Genomic DNA, 22,014 nt, shown 5'->3' on the forward strand with positions numbered 1-22,014 from the left:
TATCTACGTATCTATCTATCTATCTATCTATCTATCTATCTATCTATCTAGCCGCCTACGTCTGGGTGCTCTCATGATCGCCTCTTTAATTTGGTGTAGACCAAAATTTGCATGGGAGGGTAAGAGGATTTGACGAATATTGTTGCCAGGTCATGACATGAATAACGTTAAAATCCTGTCGCGTACGTCGTCAAACCCTTTCCACTACACACGTGTGGCACATACCCGTTTACCACGGGATGCGGTGTACGGGTATGCGCCACAGGTGATTGACAGTTTATATCTACCCAGGACCGGCGAGAACAGACAATGGTAACTTAAGTTCTAGAGCGCTAAGGAAAACCAACATCGGAAGCGTTGACTCAACGAATGGAAATAATGTAAATTAAGATCCCAGCAGGCATCGAACCCAAGCATTCTGCGTGGCAATCAGGTATTCTGCCACTGAGCCACGCCAGGTCTATAAACTCGTTTGGAAAAACAGTCTACGCAGGCGTAATATCGGTGCAACGTCAATGGTGGTTGTGGTGCTGGCTATCTAATTTTACAAGAAAGTCATAAACACTACATGATACTCGATGTGTACTCCTACGATACAGGCGTCATATCAGATTAACGTCTGTAGTTCCAGTGCTGGCTCCTCTTTTATAGCAGTCTAACAAACATTACGTTTGTATTCCTATGATTCAGCAAGCTATATTGAAGCATTGCTCGACCCCGGAGGAATACATTAACGAAAGTTACATATGATATCCACATCACCACACCGTAAAGTGCACTTCGTCCACCAGAACGACGCATTGTCCTCTTCATTTCTTACGATGCTGGGCGATGGCCTCAGGCTGACCGATGATAATGCCAGATTGATTGACAGCCGCTTTGTAGACTAGGTTACGTAGGCCACATACGCCCAGGTAGTTTACGAATACGACAAACACCATCCACTGAGGTTGGTCTACGTAGCACTATCGAGGCCTACCAACCTCGATGGCCTATACCTCACCAACGCGAAGGGTGACTTCAGGTTCCGACATGTCGCCGGCTCTGTCGACAGACAATGTGTCGACGAAATGACCAAGGCATCCACAAATTCCAACAGCTCTACTACACCACATACTTCACCACACATAGGCCCGTCGTCACCACGGTCACGACCGGATCCTATAACAAGTCATGAACTGCTGCTGGTGCTCATTGATCACGGTGATGATGCGCTTGTTCAAGAACTGTCAAGAACTTCTTCCACACATGCACACGGGTTCGTGAAACGTGCGTGCGTTCTCGGGACACGTATTAGCACTGCATATCAGCTTACCGCTTCTGGTGTTGGTAATAACCACGTTGCGATTGGCAGCTTTACCCAACCGTAAGCAACTGGTTATTAACACATATGCGGCTCTTCAACATATATGTGTGCGCATAAAATTTATACAAATCTTTAGCGTCATTTTGTAACATGTCGCTCAGTAAAAAAAGCTACGCCACTGTCACCTTCCCGCCGCGTGCTTCGCATAACATCGACTCCCACGGTACGTGGGATCTGCCGAATTTTTTCTTGTCTTTTTGCACCTATTATAATGTTATTATAGTAATATATTATTATAGTAACATTATTATAGTAACATATTTGGATGCACTTGGCCAGTTAGCATGTCTCTTTTTGGGGGCACTTCTGATAAGCCAAACAGATGACTGCGGTCCCTTCGAGTTCGTCTTAACGGGAGCCTACTGTATACTGTACATCTAACTTATGATGGGACACTGCAGTCAACTATGCAGCCTCTGAAGCAGGCTGACCTGCATTGGCACGAGCAGTTTTTGAACATCACCCTAAATATTCATGATGTGCCGACATCTTGAAATGCGCATTGTGGGAAGGAGCTCCACTCTCTTTGCAATGCATCTTGATGTGGTCTACATAAATTAGCTTATATTTTAATTCTTCGTGTTTATAGGGTGCTGCGGTTAACACTTGTTATGTCACTGGCAGGCATCTGATAAAGGATAAAAACAAAGTTGGGTACAATATTCTCACACCAATACCCTTTAAATATTGAGAAACTTAAGTTCTTATTGGTGCTTTTGAAATGGATGCTGTAACTTGAGTTTCACAAGATTCTTACTGTTTAATTTTTTTCACAGGAACCATCTTTTCAGACAAATGTTATGTGGCCTGTGAACAGGAACTGTTTTGCGAAGCATCCAATTTCATCGAGGCAGTCTGCGTAATGTTCCTGACTTACTATGCTTTCAACATGATGTACCAGAACAATGCTGCGACAACACTGAAATTATTGCAAAGGTCAGTTATTTAATTTTTTCTGTTGGTGGTCTTTGGGCTGTTAAGTGTGCTATCATACTCATATTTTAAGTGCCACCTTAAATTTTGTGTGGCATTCAGTACTGCTGCACACATATTCTTAACACGTCTGCTGGCAACCAGTAAAAGTATTTCCAAATTTTTGTGTAAGTTATGGCTTGCCAGAGTCTGAAATCGTTAATCCCGTATACATGAGAAAAAAAACATGGTTGATCCCTCTGTCATAGGAATCGGAATAACACGAAAGTAAAACGTGCCCTTACAGAAGTAACTGAATGTTTACTGTACACTGATATAACAGTCTACACAATATATATTGATGTCTGGCAGCTATAACACGTTTAACGTGGATGTGCCCACTGATTGGTGGTACATCTCCATCCCAACGACTGACGTCCTTGCTAAACGATTAAACAAACCCTTGTAGTAGCTGTAGTAGTTAACGGTGAAAGCATAATCAGAGAACTAAATGTGATAGCCAGAAGAGCGTCGTATATTGGATGCAGAACTTGGTCGCCATCCCGCGGCATGTTAAAATATGATTGAACACCATGGCCGGACTACAGGGCAGCGCAAAGCGCGTCGTACCGTCCCGGTAGCCCGGCCGCGATTTTTCCAGAGGCGAGCGCATGATCAGGGAACGCAGAGTTACAGCCACGTGAGGCAGGCGCGCGTCGCAGAGCTATGAGCGAGGCCGACGCTGTTTTGATGCTTGGCTAAGGTCGCCACCTCGCGGTATGTTAAGGCATTGACGAAATTAAACTTCTACTCAAAATGTGTCGAATGGGAGAGACGTGTAACGCGTTGCAGGTGCTAATCTCGGAGGCCACAGTAATGACGAATTACTTTACCGCTCCCAGAGGGCGACACCACCCCGCCGACCGGGAGAGTGGTCGACGGTACTCCGCGGACATGGTTTGAAACCCACGAAGAAGAAATAACGAGATGGGATCTCTTCAAAGAGAAGATCCGCGATCTTTACGGCAATTCAGCTCGCCGTCAGCTCGCTGAAAAGAAGGCTCTCGCCACGAGTGCCCAGACATCGACTGAGTCCTACGTTTCCTACATTCTTGACATCCTGGCTCTTTGTAGCAAGGCCGACCAGCGCATGTCGGAAGACAAGAAAGTTAATCATGTCCTAAAAGGTATTGCCGACGACGCCTTCAATCTGCTGGTTTTTAACAACATCGCGAGCATCGACACGATCCTTAGAGAATGCCGCCGTCTAGAACAGGCTAAAGCCCACCGCGTACCTCAAAGCATCACGCGCCTTCCGAACACAGCGCCTACTTCCTCTTGTGATGACATCTTCCGCCAGGCCCCTCGATATGACAACCTCACCCGCATCATTCGTCGAGAAGTCGAGGCAGCACAACCGATGGTCACTCCATTCCCAACGCCTGACCCTTCCCCGACAACGGTTTCCTTGATCCAGGCCATTGTCCGTCAAGAATTATCGACCTTCGGCCTAAGTCCTGCTCCACCTGTATACTCTGCTGAGCCTTTTTATCGTCGGCTGTCCGCTCCTCGACTTGCTTCCAACTATTCTCGACAATGCAACCTGTCCGAATGGCGTACCTTTGATGACAAGCCCATCTGTTTTAACTGCCGACGCGTTGGTCATATCGCTCGCTATTGCCGCAACCACTGAGCTCAACCGGCACACTATGGGTGTCAAAACCAGGCCAGTTCTGTCAACCAGTCGTCCTCAGCGCTTGCTTCTTCTATGCCGACCACATTCTCTGCTCCTGCCGCACCTCTGACCAGACCTCACTACGACCGCTCACATCCCCTGCTCGCCGTCAATCTCGCTCGCCCCCACAATCTCACCGTGCTGTCTCTCCGACCTATTCGCAGCGCCTCCGACCGGAAAACTAGGCAGTGCAGCTTCTGGAGGTGGAGCTGCATTGACGACCTCCGCAAGAAATTCTCGTTTACCGTTAACAACAAACCGGAATCTTTTGGACGTTACTGTGGACAACGTTCCTGTGAGCGCGTTAATAGATACTGCGGCGCATGTGTCCATTATGAGTGCTGCTCTTCGTCACCAACTTAAGAAAGTTGTCACGCCCGCCCTAAACCGAGCCGTACGAGTCGCCGCCGGGGAAACTGCCGCTATTATTGGCATGTGCTCTGCCCGGGTCACTATTGAAGATAGAAGCACTGTCGTTCTCTTTGCCGTTATCGAACATTGCCCTCATGAACTCATTCTCGGTATGGATTTTCTAACCACTCACTCTGCCCTCATAGACTGTTCAGCCGGCTCTCTTCACCTTGATTTGCCTCTCCTTTCCGATCCGACCGACCCACCTCAAAGTCGTCTCAGCTGCACCAATTTCATATGCCTCCCACCGAACTCCGTTACACACGGCAACTTATCCTCCACGCCACCTGTACCTGACGGCGATTACATGGTTGCACCGCTTCCTGCCGTGATGCTTACGCGTGGTGTCGCTGTTCCGCACACGATTCTGACAATTACGGGAAACCGCACTTGCCTTCCCTTGTCAATTTCGCACTGACTGCACAAGTTCTCCCCCAGGGTATCTCTCTGGCCTAAATTACCGCTCTTCAGGACCACCATGTCGAGCCCTTCAGAGTGGATGATTGTTGAAGCTCAGCCCGTGGTTCAACTTCATCACCTTCCTCGGGCGTCGACATTAAACGGATGGTTTCGATCAAGCTGAAGCTCTCTACCACGTTCTGGAGCGCTATCGCGACATTTTTGATTTTGCCAGTACGTCCTTAAGCCAAGCTACCGTCGTTACGCATCGCATCAATACTGGCGATGCGAATTCAATTCACAGGCGTCCCTATCGTGTTTCCATGTCGGAGCGTACAGTAATACAACAGGAAGTCCAGAAGATGCTCACGAAAGACATTATCGAGCCCTCGTGCAGCCCCTGGGCTTCTCCCGTCGTCCTTGTCAAAAAGAAGGATGGAACATGGCGCTTCTGTGTAGATTATCGGCACCTCAACAAGATTACAAAAAAAGATGTGTATCCTTTGCCCTGCATCGACGACGCCCTAGACTGCCTATATACTGCTACTTATTTTTCAACTATCGACCTTCGGTCTGGCTACTGGCAGATAGTTGTCGATGAGATGGACCGCGAGAAGACCGCATTCGTCACTCCTGGTGGTCTTTATCAGTTCAAGGTGATGCACTTCGGTCTCTGTAATGCGCCAGCCACCTTCGAAAGAATGATGGACACATTGCACCAAGGGTTCAAATGGTCCACCTGCTTGTGTTATCTCGGCGACGTTGTTTTTTCACCCACATTAGACTCGCATCTCGATCGTTTAGAAGCAACTCTTGACGTTTTCCGTAGAGCCGGACTTCAATTGAACTCCTCCAAATGCCACTTTGTTCGTCGTCAAATCACCGTGCTTGGCCACCTCGTCGATACCACAGGCGTGCGCCCAGATCCTGAGAAAATTCGCGCCATTACAAACTTTCCTGTTCCGAGGTCCCCAAAGGATGTTCGAAGTTTTGTGGGGCTGTGCTCCTATTTCCGGCGCTTTGTTAAGGACTTTGTGACCATTGCACGCCCCCTCAACGACCTCTGAAGATGCCCCTTTTTACTGGGGCCCTGATCAAGCCTCATCCTTTTCTCAACTTACGACCCTGCTTACCACTCCGCCAGTCTTGGCCCACTTTGACCCATCAGCTTCAACCGAGGTCTGCACTGACGCGTGGGCACGGCATAGGAGCAATGTTACTGCAACACCAACGTGGACACGACCGTGTTATAGTCTATGCAAGCCGACTGCTATCTCCCACCGAGCGCAACTATTCAATCACAGAGCGCGAGTGCCTCGCTTTTGTGTGGGCAGTCGCCAAGTTTCGTCCATACTTATACGGGTGCCCATTCTGTGTCGTCACCGATCATCACGCGCTCTGCTGGCTAGCCTCACTCAAGGATCCCACAGGACGACTTGCTCGCTGGGCGCTACGCCTGCAAGAATACACGTTCTCTGTAACGTATAAAACAGGGCGATTGCATCAGGATGCGGATTGTTTATCCCGCTACCCTGTGGAGGAAGCAGCCGATACTGACACAATCGCAGACGTTTTTTCTGTGTCGCAGCTGCTCAAAACTGGCGAAGAGCAACGCCGGGATGCATCTTTACGAGCCATCATTGACCAACTTGAGTCAGCACCTCGTGACGCGCCTCTACGAATGTATCTCGTCAAAGACGGGATTCTATACCGCCGCAACCTCGATCCACTCGGCTCCGACTTACTCCCCGTCATATCGGCACATCTGCGTTCGACTGTCCTTCACTAACTTCATGACGCTCCCTTGGCGGGCCACTTGGGCGTTTCTCGCACATACGACCGTGTACGTCGTCGGTTTTTTTGTCCTGGACTTGCCCGTTCTGTTCGACGTTATGTCGCCGCTTGTGAGCGCTGCCAGCGCCGCAAAAAGCCCTCTGCCCTTCCAGCTGGCTGCCTTCAGCCGATCAAGGTTCCCGCTGCACCTTTTTAAAGACGATAGTCTTTGTTGGGGAACTTAAACGCAGAAATTTTGGTCTGTCTGTCTGTCTTTCTGTTTGTCGGCTCGTCACTCGATTCAGCCACACGGCCAAAGTTGAACCACTTGCCCAAGGGCCAGCCATCTTGAACGGCTGACTAGGTTCATACTTGTGTACATTGTTGACCAAAAAGCAAACATTACGCATATCTGAGGCGCAACATCACTAGGTAAGTATTAGGTGGTGTGTTCCTTTAATAGAAAATACATAAATACGTAATTCTACAGACCCTAGTTTCTTAAGCTGCGCTGAAAATGCGACTGCGCTGAAACTTGCCTTCATCCGTGCCCTCTGCACGAGCTCATGCATCGTTGTGTTTCGGTTTCGGTTCAGTATTGCACTGTACGAATGCCATGGGGCGCCGCTCTGTCATTCCTGTTTTACCCAGGCGACGTGTAAATAAAAGATTGTGTGGAGAGTACTCGTTGAGTGCGGACGTTTCTTCTGCTTCGGTGCTTCGCGCCAAACCGCGTGTTCGGGCTGGCTGGCGTCCCCGCCGGTCGCGTTGGTCACCGCCGGTCTTCGCCTGCTGCTGCGCCGGGACTACCAGCCCGCAGCGCAGCACTCATGTTTCCCGACGTATTGCCAGATGGCGTCCATATCTCACGCAGCGCCTCTTCTATCGTCTTTAGATGACATTTGCAGCGAAGCACGCAGATACGCGGCCAATTTTTTTCGAGTCGGTCTCGACCTGCTTGGCCCTTTCCCACTCAAGCTCCGGAAATAAATGGATTGCTGTCGCCACAGACTACGCGACGCGGTACGCTATCGCACGAGCACTTCCGACGAGTTACGCTACCGACGTTGCGGACTTTCTGTTGTACGACATAATTTTAGTGCATGGAGCCCCACGCCAACTTCTCACTGACCGTGGCTGCAGCTTCCTCTTAGCTGTCGTTGAAGAAATCCTGCGGTCTTGCAATACCAAGCACAAGTTTACAACTTCGTACCATCCACAGACGAACGGTCTCACGGAGCGCCTCAACAGGACCATAACAGACATGCTCGCGAAATAGGTTGCGGCTGATCACCAGGACTGGGACATTCATTTGCCATATGTGACGTTCGCCTACAACTCCTCGCGTCACGACACTGCCGGCTACTCGCCATTCTATCTCCTATACGGACGAGAACCCGCGCTACCCTTGGACACTTTACTGCCCTCCGCCACCGAATATGCCGCCGAAGCCATCGTCCGCGCCGACTACGCGCGCCAACTCGCCCGTAACCGCCTAGAAGCTTCGCAGGAGCACCAAAAACAGCTCTATGATTGTCGTCACAGAGACGTGCACTTTTCCCCAGGTTCTCTTGTGCTTCTCTGGTCACCCACTCGGCGTGTGGAGCTTTCTGAGAAACTGCTGTCATGGTACACTGGACCATACCGTGTCGTTCGCCAGGTGACTGACGTCACATATGAGATCATCCCAGCCGATCCAACGACATCATCGTCAGCTACGAGCGACATCGTTCACGTGGTTCGGCTCAAGCCTTATTACCCTCCTTCGACCACATGTCTATTGATCAAGCACCGAGACGGTGCTTCTGCTGCCGGGAGGTCACGATACCAGACAGTGTGGCTGTATGAAAGAGGAAGACGACGTCGCTTTCTGGTTGTTGCTGGACTACCACCATCTTGTCCACCCTGCACTGTGCATTGTGAATAGTTATTAAACAAGCTACCTGTAACATTATAAAAGGCGCGTTTGTAGAGCCTCTAGAGTCTGTGACTTTGGCGCAGTGGATAGCGTGCCCGGTATCTGTTGTTGCGGACCGAGTGGTCGTGGGTTCGATGCCCGTTGACGGAACTTTTTCTTTGCCATCTAATCGTGTATATTTTTTCGACGTCATTTCCGTGACGGAAATACGTCAGTGAAGTCTTGGTGGACCCCGGCATAAAACATTTTCGTGTTAAAAAAGCATTGGCCTGCTCTGTGGGCTGATAATGGTGCGATTTGTACATTGGAATGTGGCAGTACACACCAGATCCACTCACTTTGTGAATGTCTACTCATTTAATTGAGGTTAAACAAGCGCTGCACTGCTAGCTGCTATTATGAAGGAAAATTTATGCTTGTGACTTAACCTGTACAGACTAGTCTGCTCCACTGTGTGGAGATAGGTTTTGCACAAAGCTTACCCTACGAGGCGACCGGCAAGGGACGCGACGTTCTCCACTGCCACAGCGAACAAAGACGCTACGGCCGGGTTCGTCGACTCTCCAGCAAAGCGCAGAAAATGCACTCGAGGCAGGATGTCAAAAACAACACAGGTTTATTAACCCAAGATGCAGCACAGTACGACAGTCACGGGCTTGCAGGCCGCAAAGGGAACTCCACAAGACCGATCGAGTACGCTTGCCGGCGGCGCTACGACCATCACACAAAGGGCAGCAGTCGAGCGCAGGGACGAGAAGCCGCCTGCCAGAGCAGCGCGTCCTCTCGTGCCAGCCTGAGAGCATCTGATGCGGGCAAGCTCGCGCCAGACGTATGCTGAAGAGCCGCATATGTGTTATTTAACAAGCTGTTTACAGTTGGGTAATGGTGCCAACGGCAACGTGGGTATTACCAACACCAGAAGCGGTAAGCTGATATGTAATGCTTATGCTTGTCCCTAGTGATGGAGAATGCACGCACGTTTCACTAACCCGTATGCACGTGTGGAAGCGGTTCATGATAGTTCTTGAAAAAGGTCATCATCCCTGTGGTCCGTGAGCACCAGCAGCTGGTCATGTCTTGTTATTGGATCCGGTCGTGATCGCGATGACGAGGGGTCCATGTGTAGTGAAGTATGAGGTATAGTACAGTTGTTGGAAATCGTGGATGCCTCGGTCATTTCGTCGACAAATTGTATGTCGATAGAGCCGGCGACATGTCAGAACCAGAACTCCCCCTTCGCATTGGTGAGGTATAGGCCATCGAGGATGGTGGGCCTGGATAGTGCTACATAGACCAACATCAGTGGATGGCACTTGTCGTATTCATCGACTACATGGGCGTATGTGGCCACGTAGCGTAGTCTGCAAAGCGGCTGTCAATCAATCTGGCATGATCATCGGTCAGCATGAGGCCATCACCCAGCCTTGTAAGAAATGAAGGGGACACTGCATCGTTCTGGCGGATTAAGTGCACTTTACGGTGCGTTGATGGGAATGTCATACGTAACTTTCGTTAATGTATTCCTCCGGGGTCGAGTAATGTTTCAATATAGCTTACTGAATCATAGGAATACAAATGCAATGTTTATTAGACTGATGTAAAAGCGGAGACAACACTGGAACCACCGACGTTAATCTGATATGACCCCTGTATCGTTGGTGTCATGTAGTGTTTATTGCTTTCTTGCAAAATTAGATCGCTAGCACCATAACCACAATTGACGTTGTACCGACATTACGCTTGCATAGCCTGTTTTTGCAAACCAGTTCAAAGACCTGTAGTGGCTCTGTGGTAGAATACCTGATTGCCCCGCAGAATGCTTGGGTTCGATTGAGGAGGCGATCATGAGAGCACCCAGACGTAGGCGGCTAGATAGATACGTAGATAGAAACGCTCAAAGTGCCAAAGGTTCGCTAAGAAATGCTTCGCATTTAAAAAAGTTTCCAGGATGGAACGAGGTTCGAACCTGGGCCCTCTGCGTGTGAGCCCAGTATTCAACCTCATAGCCGTGCCGGTGCTTGAAACTGCTTTGCAAAATGACCCTATAAAGGCTTCATGTCGGGAAGGACCACATTAACATATGCAATGTAGCGTGGTAGAAGAGTAAAATAAAAATTAAGTGTCACACAACGCGAGTTCTGTAAGCAGGCGTCACACAATTCGAATTGCGCAACGACTTGGTTGTTGAATGCTTCCAACCCATTACAAAGGGCTCTGTCATAATTCTTCATCGCATCAGCCACAGCACATAATGCATTACAGGTGTTTAGTAGGTACTACGGTTCTGCGCAGAATGAACAAAAATTGCATAGTGGCTGCTTCCCAGGGGTGGAAGCGGGCTTGAGTGTTTTGGAGCAGCTCAGGGAGCAGGCATAATGCTGTTTTGGAGCAGCTTTGGAGCACCAAAATGTGTGTTTTGGAGCAATGCAAGTTAGTTTGAGAGCAGAATTCTAGGGTCAAACATGACTGTTGTTTAATTGTTTTTATTTCTGGTAAACATTAGAAGTTCCAACGATTTTAGAAAACATACAATACTGATGAACCAACCACACTTAACACATATGAGATTATATATATATATAATTCAAAAGAAAGTTCTGAAGGTCCGGTGCACATATAGTTGAAGAAATGAAGGAGCACACTTACGAAAATTGCATATTTTTACTCATTTACGTTTCTGCCGTGGCACGGCCTTCGTCAGAATGACGCATTCTGACGAAGGCCGTGCCACGGCCAAAACGTAAATGAGTAAAAATACGCAATTTTCGTAAGTGTGCTCCTTCATTTCTTCAACTATATATATATATATATATATATATATATATATATATATATATATATATATATATATATATATATATATATATATATACGCGCGCGTACGTGTTATCATTAAAACATTACAGCTGTGATAGAGCAATGACTCAGAAAAACGAGATAAGCGATGTTTTGAATAGCTACACTTGACTAGACTGACAAATGAAAAACGTTCATGGGAATGAACGCTTTTCAGCAGCGGCGTTTTCGCGCCGCGTTTGCCGGGTTGCTACATTTTCGTCAAAAGCCTACGCCGGCTTCAAATTGTTCCTTCGAAATGCGCGGAGATCAGCGCCGTCTGGAGGCACTGGAAGAAACCAAGCAAACGAGCGTCTGCACCTTAAACTCCGCTTGTCGGACGAGCGAGCGACGCGCCGCGCGAGGCGTTTCCGAGTAGGAAGACGCGGCGGCACGATTTTGAGATGGCGTTCGTCAAAATGACGCACGCGACTCTCCGACCACGCATGAGTCGCGCATGAAATCATGCCATTCGGGACGCAACAGCGCGATTTCGCGAAGGCGTTCGTCAAAAAACACGCGCGTCCCTCCAAACGCGCGTAAATCGCGCCAAAAACTGCGCCATGCGGTTCCACCTTTTCCCTTCAAGTTCCCTTCCAAGATTTGTCAATTATTGGTGTCGGTTATATGCACGCAAATATGGTACATGAGGTGCGATGATACTAGATGTCGCAAGCCCACAATTTGTATCGCGTGGTTCTGTTTTCATACTACCTCACATTCGTCTGAGTAATAAGCGTTCCAAGTGTCTATCTTATTCTTTTTAACACGAAAGTGTTTTATGCCGGGGTCCACCAAGTACATCCGTCACGGATATGACGTTGATAAAATGGACGCCAACGGGTGAGAAAGAAAAAAACCAAGAAAAAGATACCCCGCTGGGAATCGAACCCACGACGTTGCGGCCGCGACGGCAAGCGCCCGACGCTCTACCGACTAGGCCAACTCGGGAGATACTAGGCACGGCGCGAACGCGCCTTATATCTTTCACACATTCTCTTTCGCGGCGGGCGGAGCGGGGCGGTGCCGCCGTCTGTGAGAGGTGGAAAGAAGTAATGCTTCATGATCGACACTTACTAGCGCTTACTCCGAGATTGCACGTGATATCGGCGGTCATGGTTAAAGCGTCTCGATACCAGAGAGGTAGACTGGCCGCGCTGGCGTCGCCGAGGCAACCTTGACGCAGTTACGTTCTTTGCCTTTGGATTCGTGTTAGCGTGCGTCGGCTCATCGGAGTAGTGCAGCTTCCACGTGCACGAACGGCATTTCTCTGCCGCCGACTGCTTCAAATGCGAGAGCACCGACTAACAAAACTGCTGCAATATGCGTTGCAGAAAGGACGCGATTTCGACGGGCGAATGTCGTGCCTTGGTGGAGCGAGAGCAGCGCCTGCGAGACAGAGGCCAGCGGGACGCACGCGTTTTGCGGCTCAGGCTACGAACCTCTACCTCCCGTGTTGCTGAAGCGCAATGTGTATTATGTATGCATGAGCACAGGCGTCGGCTACCCATTACTAGAAAGCGCACACCGTGCCGTTTCTCTCCTTAATTGACGACGCTTTGAAGAAGTGCATACCGGGTACCAGTGTTGATTATGAGCTTGTTGATATCATCCTTACGCGCGATTCACGATTCGCTGTGTCCAAATATATGTTCACACCGTCAGCTACCTCAACGGTTTTATCATGATCATGGGCGTTAGTCGTCGCGATAGAGACATGCTGTCAACATGGGTGCATCCACGTCAAACGGTGCTATAGCTGCCAAACACGAATAGACATTGTACAAGATCTCATATATCATAAGCACTACTTCTGTGAAGACACGTTTCACTTTCGTGTTATACCGATTCCTATGACGGAGGGATCAGCCATGTTTTTTTCTATATTTCTTCACTCGCCACCTCATGTACCAAACCACACACAGCAACGGCGGTGAGTGAATGGTACGAGCTACAGCGTACTAAACCACGAGCCGAGCGCAGGTTCTGACGAGCAAAAATCGAACAACGCGACCGATCGCACTGGCGAGACTAAGCTCGTCGCTGCACAAACGCGTTTACATGCTGCATTTATAACGTCTAAGGGCTTGTGTGCAATGCAAAAAATTCTCCACATGGCACGCTCTCACTAAAGAAAATGAGTTTCGGAAATCGTCCAACCGACTTGCACAAACCGAAGCCTTGTGAGTGGTTTCGCGGTTGGTAGTGGCTTCATTGACCGCAAACGGATAAAACATTTTTCTTTCTCACGCAGACTTATGACACAAAATCCATCTTACACACTCAGCTATACAGCAGTTTCCTTAATGCAAAGTTTCTAAATAATGGTCGCGCGTTTACGTCCGCGGCAGCTGTTCGCACTATCCTCATGGCCTCACATCAAATTAAATATTCGCAGTAAATAGAACCTTTTCGACATCATATGAAGCGTCAACACACTTTTATTCATGTTCGCAATCCCAGGCCACGATGACATCAACCGCCTCGTGCGCGCAGCGCGCCAAAAAACTCCGTTGCCACCGGCGCCATCGAAATATGGCCGCACAACTCACTTTCTTGAATCTAAAAACGTTGCTTTCTTGTCGCTAGCTCCTGTACAGGCTCGCTAGCTTTTTTGCGCCTTCGACAACGTCACGAGAGCGCGCTATGTGATGTGATGATGATATAAGCTCGCATAGGCGCGCCATGACACGGATGACAGCGGCACATGAAGGCACCAAGCGTAGCCTCGGTGATCGGTTCCGGCAGCGCACCAGAGCCCATCGCGGAAGCCGTGCACAAAAGACCGCTTGGGAGCAGTTTCGGCGCAATAATGCGTTTTGGAGCAGGATGGCGCAGCAGAAGACGAGTGGCGCAGCGTGGCGCAAATGGCGCAGCACTTCCACCCCTGCTGCTTCCCTACTTCACAAAAATTATGATTATTTATAACGTAGTGGGTTCCTCGCAAGTGCACTTCTATTGGTTGCCAAAGAAGCCCATAAGGCTCCCATGGTCCATTTGCTCGTCGGGGTCTCAACAAGGTTAGTTCCCTCTATCTCTTTTTCACGTTAGCGTATGTTATAAAGCGTGGTGGGAGAATCAAATAACGACCGGGCGTCACATAATGCGAATTACGTAACTAGTGGGTCTTTTAAAGCTTCCAACCCATTACAAAGGGATCAGCCGTAATTCTTCATCGTCATCAACCATCGCACCAACAAAGTGCACATAATGCCTTACAGATGGTACCTCGCTTCTCCGCAGAATGACGAGCAATGTCGTGGTGGGTGCTTCCCAACTTCACAAAAATTATGATTTGTGGCATAATGGGTACGTTCCTAGTGTACTTGTATCAGTAGTCACAAGAGAGTTTATAACGGGCTCTAGAAATGCCGCTCTTCGAGCTTTCGCTGTGACTGTGCTGCGCTTTCCGCGCGGGCCTGCTGACCAATAATTCCTCGCATACTACCTGAAAGCATCGAGCCTGCCAGAACGAGACCCTCGCTATGAATGAAGAGGTGTTAATTTTAAGGGCTCGTTTTTCTTTGTTATACACAATATTAATGAGCACTAACAGAAAATAATGCCAAGTATAGGGGACGTTATTAGCAGTAAACGTAAGGTAAATGTGAAAGAAAAGAGGACGAAAACATAACTTGCCGCGGGCAGAGACCGAACCTGCGACCTTCGAATAACACGTCCGATGCTCTACCATCTGAGCTACCTGTTCCATATGTATATATGCACACACACACATACAAATGCATGCACGAACATGCATAAAGTATGGATGAACCTCCCCTCCTCTTTACTAAAAAAAATTCTGACTATGCCCCTGACCTGAATGTAATGCACCTTGCCAAGAACGAGAGCCAGATGACTTCTGACGAAGTCCATCTGCACCGTTTTTTTCCCCCGGAGCGACAAATGAGCAACAATTTGTCGCAACCATCCTGAATTTTGGTGCCATTCTGTCAACACCCCCCCCCCCCGGCCTTCTACCTTTCTGGTAATTTCGAGTTGCAGAGAGGGGGAGAGGGGACGCTTGCTTGAAATTTTAAGTTAGTTTAGCATCACTTTTTTGCATTTCCTGTTGCAGATAGAATTTGCTAATTGCTTTACACACATTGTTACATTACATTATGTGCACAGCCTATTAGTCTGTCGCTGTTATCTATGCACAAGCAAGCAACAATGTAAAAGAAGAAAATTGCACATAAAATTTATGTATCTTGACATTGGTGTGCAGGAACTTCAAGTGGTCATATTATTTCAGACTCTTGCACCAACCATCATATCCCATGTGCACATTAGAAGCGAAAAACCACATTACTTTTTAAAATGTATGCAATGTTCTGCATAGCTGCTTTGTTGCACTGCACAATAGTTTGAAAGCCACTCAACACAGCCAACAATGCTTTTAAATTTCACTTCAGCTGGTTGCACTGTCAGATGCAGCAGTTGCTGCAAATGTATTGTGAACACCTTGTGCACGTGCCTGCTCAGGCCAGCATGACTTGGGAAACCGAATATATTTTTTATATAGCGGTAGTATTAATACTATCTCAGCTAACTGCTTTCTATAGTGGTATTACACAGTCTTGCACTATCAATGCATTGCGAGTCCTTTCCTGAGGTAAAGATACACTTTTCCTTTTACAGGCAGCTGTTCATCAATCCAGCAACGGGTACAAAGTGGGAAGGGGGACAGCGGTCAAGGACATTGGTTAATTCAAGAATTATGAAGCTGAACCATGTGCTTCGAGCAAACCTCTCGCCCGAACAGCTGGACTCTGACCAGGTGCATTTTGCCGGTCATGAAATGTCATCTAATAGCTTATTCTCATGTGCCACCATTTTTCATGTGAAGTGCTCCATTTCAGCGGCGTATCATGAGATTAAGCTTATCAGCATTATCAGTACGGTTGATTGTTTTCAGGTTTTACGGTTGAACCCCTTTATTAGAGACCCTTATGTAACAGACAATTGGCATATAAGAGACACCGTGCACCTGCATCGAAAAGAGGGTTGATCAGAAAATGGTACCCTGCTTAAAAGAGACCTTTCATTTACCACCTTTTCTAATGTATAACTTGCGCAAATTGTACAAAAATTCGGGGTGCGGGTTATGCACCAATTTTGGTGTGCGAGTTTGCTTGCTGTCAATATGCTGGGAGTCCCCCCCCCCCCCCTTTTAGGGGCGTAGCTCCTCTTAGTCTAACATTGTCACGTCTCCGTTGTCCGGCGTATCTCCTGGCAGCCGGCAGTATCTGTCCGGTGGTGGTGTGCGGCGTGACCACCCTTACTGCGCATGCGCATACCCTCTCCACACACCTCCTCTCACTCCCCCTCACCATTCCCCATGTCCTCTACCCCTCTCCCCTTCCCCTCCACTCACCCTCTCACCTTCCCCTTTCCACTCTTCCTCTGAAACGCGGGCTAGACATGCCGAAATTCTCTCCTGCGCAACGCCGCGATGAGCTCGAGCGCATGCGCGTCCCCTCCCCTTCTCTCCTCTCCTACGCTGCCCCCCTCTCGCCCGCCTGTCGACCGCGTTCCCCGCTCGCCCTGTGAGAATTAACGGCCAGGCTAGATGGAAGATACGACGTGCGTAGCGTCCCTCTTCGCGTTCCACGACGCGAGGTCGGTAGCATGCCCAATGAACGCCAACAGAACGCGATCGTGCAAGTGCTCCGGCTTCGCATCGCCTCATGGTCCTCCTACGGTCCCCCCTCCCCTATCTTGCCTCGCGGCGCCGACGCAGGCAGCGTCGCGGCAGCGTCTTGATTGAAAAAACCGACCGCTCGCGCTGCACAACCGTTCACTGACCACCCCGTATATATAGGCACTGGATTTTGACCTCCAAGGGAGTGCGTGTGTGCGATTTCTCCTGTGCGTGATTAAACAATGAAAATTCACAGCGTACATGTAAAATTAAAGTGAGCTGCAAGTCGTCATAACTCTCATCGAACCTTTAGTATAAACGCGCCCGATCTCACGTCGGTGATGATGTACTGGGCAGAATTCACGGAAGATTCACGGTTTACCGATGAACCTCCGCAGCTTCGCCCACTCATCATAATTCACTCCGTGGATATGCTGTGATTTTTTTTTCTTTCGTGGTTTGCATTGGAGGTGTCGGTTACATGCGAAAAAATGCAGTCACTGACAAGTGCCCCTCAGTGCATGTCTCTTATAAAGGAGTTTAGCTGCATTTTTTTCAAATCTGGTGGTATTTCTCAAGCTAATAATCAGGGAGAAATTATAGTATTCGTACAATCATCCTGAAATGTGGGTTTTTTAGGTCTTATTTTATCAATGTTCTACGAAATAAATTTATACGACCTAAAAATAATGACAACAAAGAGCCTTGGTAACTCTACGAAAAGAAACCTTTTATTCACGTAAGGCTAAAAGAGACCTTTCAGTTACCAAATTTTCTAATGTATAACTCGCTCAAGTTGTAAAAGTATTCGGGGTGCAGTTATGCAACAATTTTAGTGCGCGAGTTTGAGCCGTCAAAATGTGCCGACACTACGTGCTTGCTAAAATCCTTGCTTCTGTACTCGGCTAGTGTGATTGTGTTAACACTTTTCTGTGAACACAGTGCAAAATACTGCACAATATTGTTACGGGTACCAGGGGAATGTGGAAATAGTACAAATGCCACGATTATTTACAAGTTCCCATTATACATTGTATTTTGCATTCTAGATCTATAAGATATTGAGATCAAATAAAACCTCTGTGAATTCACTTTGCATATGCTTCACATTTGGTTTTTACGTGCACCTTTATTCAAATTTCGGAGAACACGTTCTTTTTACGTATGCTTAATATCGCACTTACAGAAGACACGTTTGTTTTTTTACGTACAGCTAGCATACCAATTAATGTAGTGCAATAGATTGTCCACGGAGTTGACTTCGTGATGTGCTTTCCATTTCTTTGTTACGGGGCAAGGTAATGTTATTTGTTATTAGCTGTACGTGTTCTGAATTCTACGTCATCTCTGGTCTGCTGTTTACCTTATGTGGAAGAGTGGTTGGCAGCATTTTACCTACAGGTTTTTCCGTATTCAAGAGCCTTTTTTTTTTAATGCAGGTTTCATCTCCCATAATTATAGAGTGCAACAACTTCTCCTTATTGTCTCCCTCCTCACACTGTTGAAGAAACTTGCAAGCACAGTCAAGGCGTTGCTCCTTGTGTCCGTCAGTCAGCATCCGGGGGACCCAGCGAGCACACACCTTGCGAAAACTCAACGTTTCTGTTAAAGTTCTTTCATTTGTGCCGTGGGAAGCTTTAGGAATGCGTTTAACAAGTTCACGGACAGTGACCCTCCGATCTTTGAGCAGCTCACTGTTGATTTTCTGGACAATCGCATCCGAAACCAGCGGTCTTCCACTCTATTGTTCATCGCGAACTTCCGTGTGGCCCTCAGAAAAAGCCCTGCACCATTGAGGACGTGCTGAACGGACATGCACTCTTCACCACAAACCTCAGTCAGTTGCCGATGAATCTCCACAGGCGGTAACTTCCTTGTGTGGAGACAACGAATTACTGCTCGAACCTCGCATTTGGCGGGAGCGGCGATCAACACTTCCATCTCTGACGGCTGCCAAGCAAACACTGAGCGATGTAGCGAATTGCGAACAGGCGGGCTCGAGAGAGGGGGAACTACTGCGCACGGCACTGTTGTCGGATTTAGCCTAGCACCTCCCCTCGAGGCTGTAGCTCAGTGGGAACCTTACTTTTGGTACAACCCTCGTATATGTGCAGTGTACTACAACACCACCTGCCCCAGGACATATGCAGTTTTAACACTGAGGCAAATCTCAAATTCTTTTTATTGCAAAACATGTTCCTTCAATGTCAAAAAATGAAGGGTCCATGGCACAGATATCTTCGCTTTCTCTATTTTCTGTGGTCAGCTCCAACAGCATCTTGAATTCTTGCATATCCATCTTTCCTAAAAACAAGAACAAGTAAAATGTACTACTGCTCATGGTACCAATGAAAATGGAAAAATACAGCACAGTGACCACGGAAATGTTTCAGTGGCAGTAAAAGAAATTAAACGAACATGCAATGTACAAGTGTGCCCTGTAGGAAACGCCATCAAATTTACCTAGTCAATGCAGTCAATCGTGAACTCTGCTGCTGTATGCTCTCTAATTTTATTGATTTCATTTCATTTATTTACCCTAAGGGCACAGAATGAGGCATCACGTGGAAGGTGCGATAAGAAACAGTGAGTCTGATAAAACAACAATAAACTTAAAATGAAAAAGGGTAATAATCATAATATTACATAAAATAAAGAAGACAATAATTTCACAAATAAGGAGATACTGCACATTGAGCAGCAGCATAATGGAATGAATGCTACACTAACACAAAGTGGGAGTGTTGGAGGTACATGACCAGGTTCCACCGGTACCAGCGAGGGTATGACCGCCATTGGGTTTCCTCTCGCCAGAAAAATATTTTACGTTCTCAGCTGCACTGTGTGCCCCAACGCACAGTCAACCTTAGGCTGCCAACAATCTGCAATCGCGAATTCTCGCCACTCGAACGATAGCATAAGTGGACTAGCAAAAATAAAACAGACATAAAATGTTACTTGTGAAGCATTTCTTAGCGAATTCCAGGCATTTTCAGCGCTTCTATCTATCTATCTATCTATCTATCTATCTATCTATCTATCTATCTATCTATCTATCTATCTATCTATCTATCTATCTATCTATCTATCTATCTATCTATCTATCTATCAGCCGCCTACGTCTGGGTAGTCTCGTGATCGCCTCCTTAACTTGGTGTAGACTAAAATTGGCATACGAGGGTAAGCGTATTTGACGAATATGACTCTCTGGTCTTTACATGAAAGTCAGTTTCGCCTGAAGGGCGAAGCAATGAATGCGATAGCAAGAAATTAGAATGTCACAGGAAGAACGGCAAGCAGCTGGACCCTTGCAGCGCGCTGCTCAAACATAAAGGACGCATGAAAAGAACGCACAGGTATACATCGGACGAGCGTGAACAGTCGCAGTTACTTCAGCTAACCCCTACTTTGGCTCTTCTAGCTAGCAGATCACTCCTTCCCAAACGCGGCCGCTGCAGCGAGCAAAGTGACCTTCATACGGTATATAGCTTCAACGCAAATTTTGCTGAAAGCACAAGACATACAAAACTCCCCCTCAAGAGATAATCGCGCGAGCACGGTCGACCGCGCCCTGTATGTCAAAGTACAAGCCGAAGGCACACATCCCAACCCCAGCGAATCACTAGACAGTTATAGAATTGTGGACCCAAGAAATTTGCGAGCCGCCAGGACTCATGCTGAAAACGCAAGCTACTCTCGGACTCTTGTGCTCGCGTTTCTTCAAAACCGTGCAGCGCGTTCCTTTGGGCGGCAGACAAGACCGCAGAGCGCATGACCTCAAGAGAAGAAAAAAAATCACAGCATATCCACGGGGTGAATGATGACGAGTGGGGCGAAGCTCTGGAGGGAATCATCGGTAAACCGTGAAATTCGCCCAGTACATCATATAAAGAGTGTGAAACACAATGTATATATTAAACATCAAACTTTTATTGTACTGTTGGTTTACGCGGTCCCCTCATTATCACCGCTTTGTCATCGGTGAAATGCAGGGAAAGTGTCCGCTCCCGAGCGAAGCGCGCCAAGAGCGAGCGCCTTGTCTGCGTCCATCCGGCGACTCCGAGCGAAAGAGAAAGCGCGCCAAGAGCGAGCGCCTTTTACGATCGTAGGCATCCAATGACATGCACCATTCGCATTATACAAGCGCCATCTGTCATCTTTAAACAGCAACTCTAAGAAATACATGAAACGCCATCTAGTGAGCAATTAATTAAACTAGAGCTGACTACATACATACTACTACTACTACAGAGGAGGGAACGACCCACACCCTAAGGAGCTTTGCCCCTAAAAAATGGTTGATCCCTCTGTCATAGGAATCGGCATAACAAGAAAGTGAAACGTGTCTTCACAGACGTGGTCGAGCGTTCGATGTGCATTGTTTCGCGCCAAGTGCAAAGGAATGAGTGCTATAGCAACAAGTTGTGATGTCACGCGAACAATGGCAAGCAGCTCGAAACTTGCAACGAGCTGCTCAAGCAGAAAGCACGCACGGAACGAACATACACAGGATGAGCGCGAACTGTCACAGTTGTAACTTATTTCCGTGTGAGCAGCGCGCACCTTTCGCAAAAGCGGCCGCTGCAGTGAGCGAAGTGGGATTCGTGCTCTCAACGCAAACTTGCGGTGAGAGCCCAAGACGTACACATTACCGCCATCACGAGATAAGCCGCGCACGAGTGACCACGCCCCGTAGAGGCGCGCGTTCATCCGCGTGGGGCGACGACCTTTAAAGCGTGCTTTTCGAGACCTTCGCGCCATCTCGGCAGTGATAACGAAAACACGCTGATGTACCACCAATCTACGAGTACCACCACCGGCAAATGGTGTATATAAATAGCTCGCCGCTATCAAGGGAAGGAACGTGCCGTCTGTGGCCGAATCGTTTCGCACCCCGCGCTGCGGATCGAGAGGTCGTAAGTTCGACTCCCGGTGACGCAAATTTATCTGCTGGTTTTTTTTTCTTTGCCAACTGTTAGTCTTTATATTTTACCACGTCGTATCCACGACGGAAATACCTC

General features: G+C 48.0%; 1 protein-coding gene across 4 annotated transcripts in view; it reads right to left on the reverse strand.

Moving 5' to 3' along the window:
- Positions 1-19,142: 19,142 nt before the first annotated feature.
- The window catches only part of LOC119393117 (dihydroorotate dehydrogenase (quinone), mitochondrial), a 215,094-nt gene continuing 212,222 nt past the window's right edge, over positions 19,143-22,014 (reverse strand). For 3 of the 4 annotated variants that reach the window (XM_037659938.2, XM_037659939.2, XM_037659941.2), the window contains one exon: positions 19,173-19,297. In XM_037659938.2, the coding sequence (XP_037515866.1) occupies positions 19,243-19,297 (55 nt within the window). In that variant the 3' untranslated portion in view covers positions 19,173-19,242. Of the gene's footprint in view, positions 19,298-22,014 lie in introns of all 4 variants that reach the window. The other variant, XM_037659940.2, reaches the window with a different exon arrangement.

Source organism: Rhipicephalus sanguineus, chromosome 5, assembly GCF_013339695.2.
Source record: "Rhipicephalus sanguineus isolate Rsan-2018 chromosome 5, BIME_Rsan_1.4, whole genome shotgun sequence".
Lineage (NCBI taxonomy): Eukaryota > Metazoa > Arthropoda > Arachnida > Ixodida > Ixodidae > Rhipicephalus > Rhipicephalus sanguineus.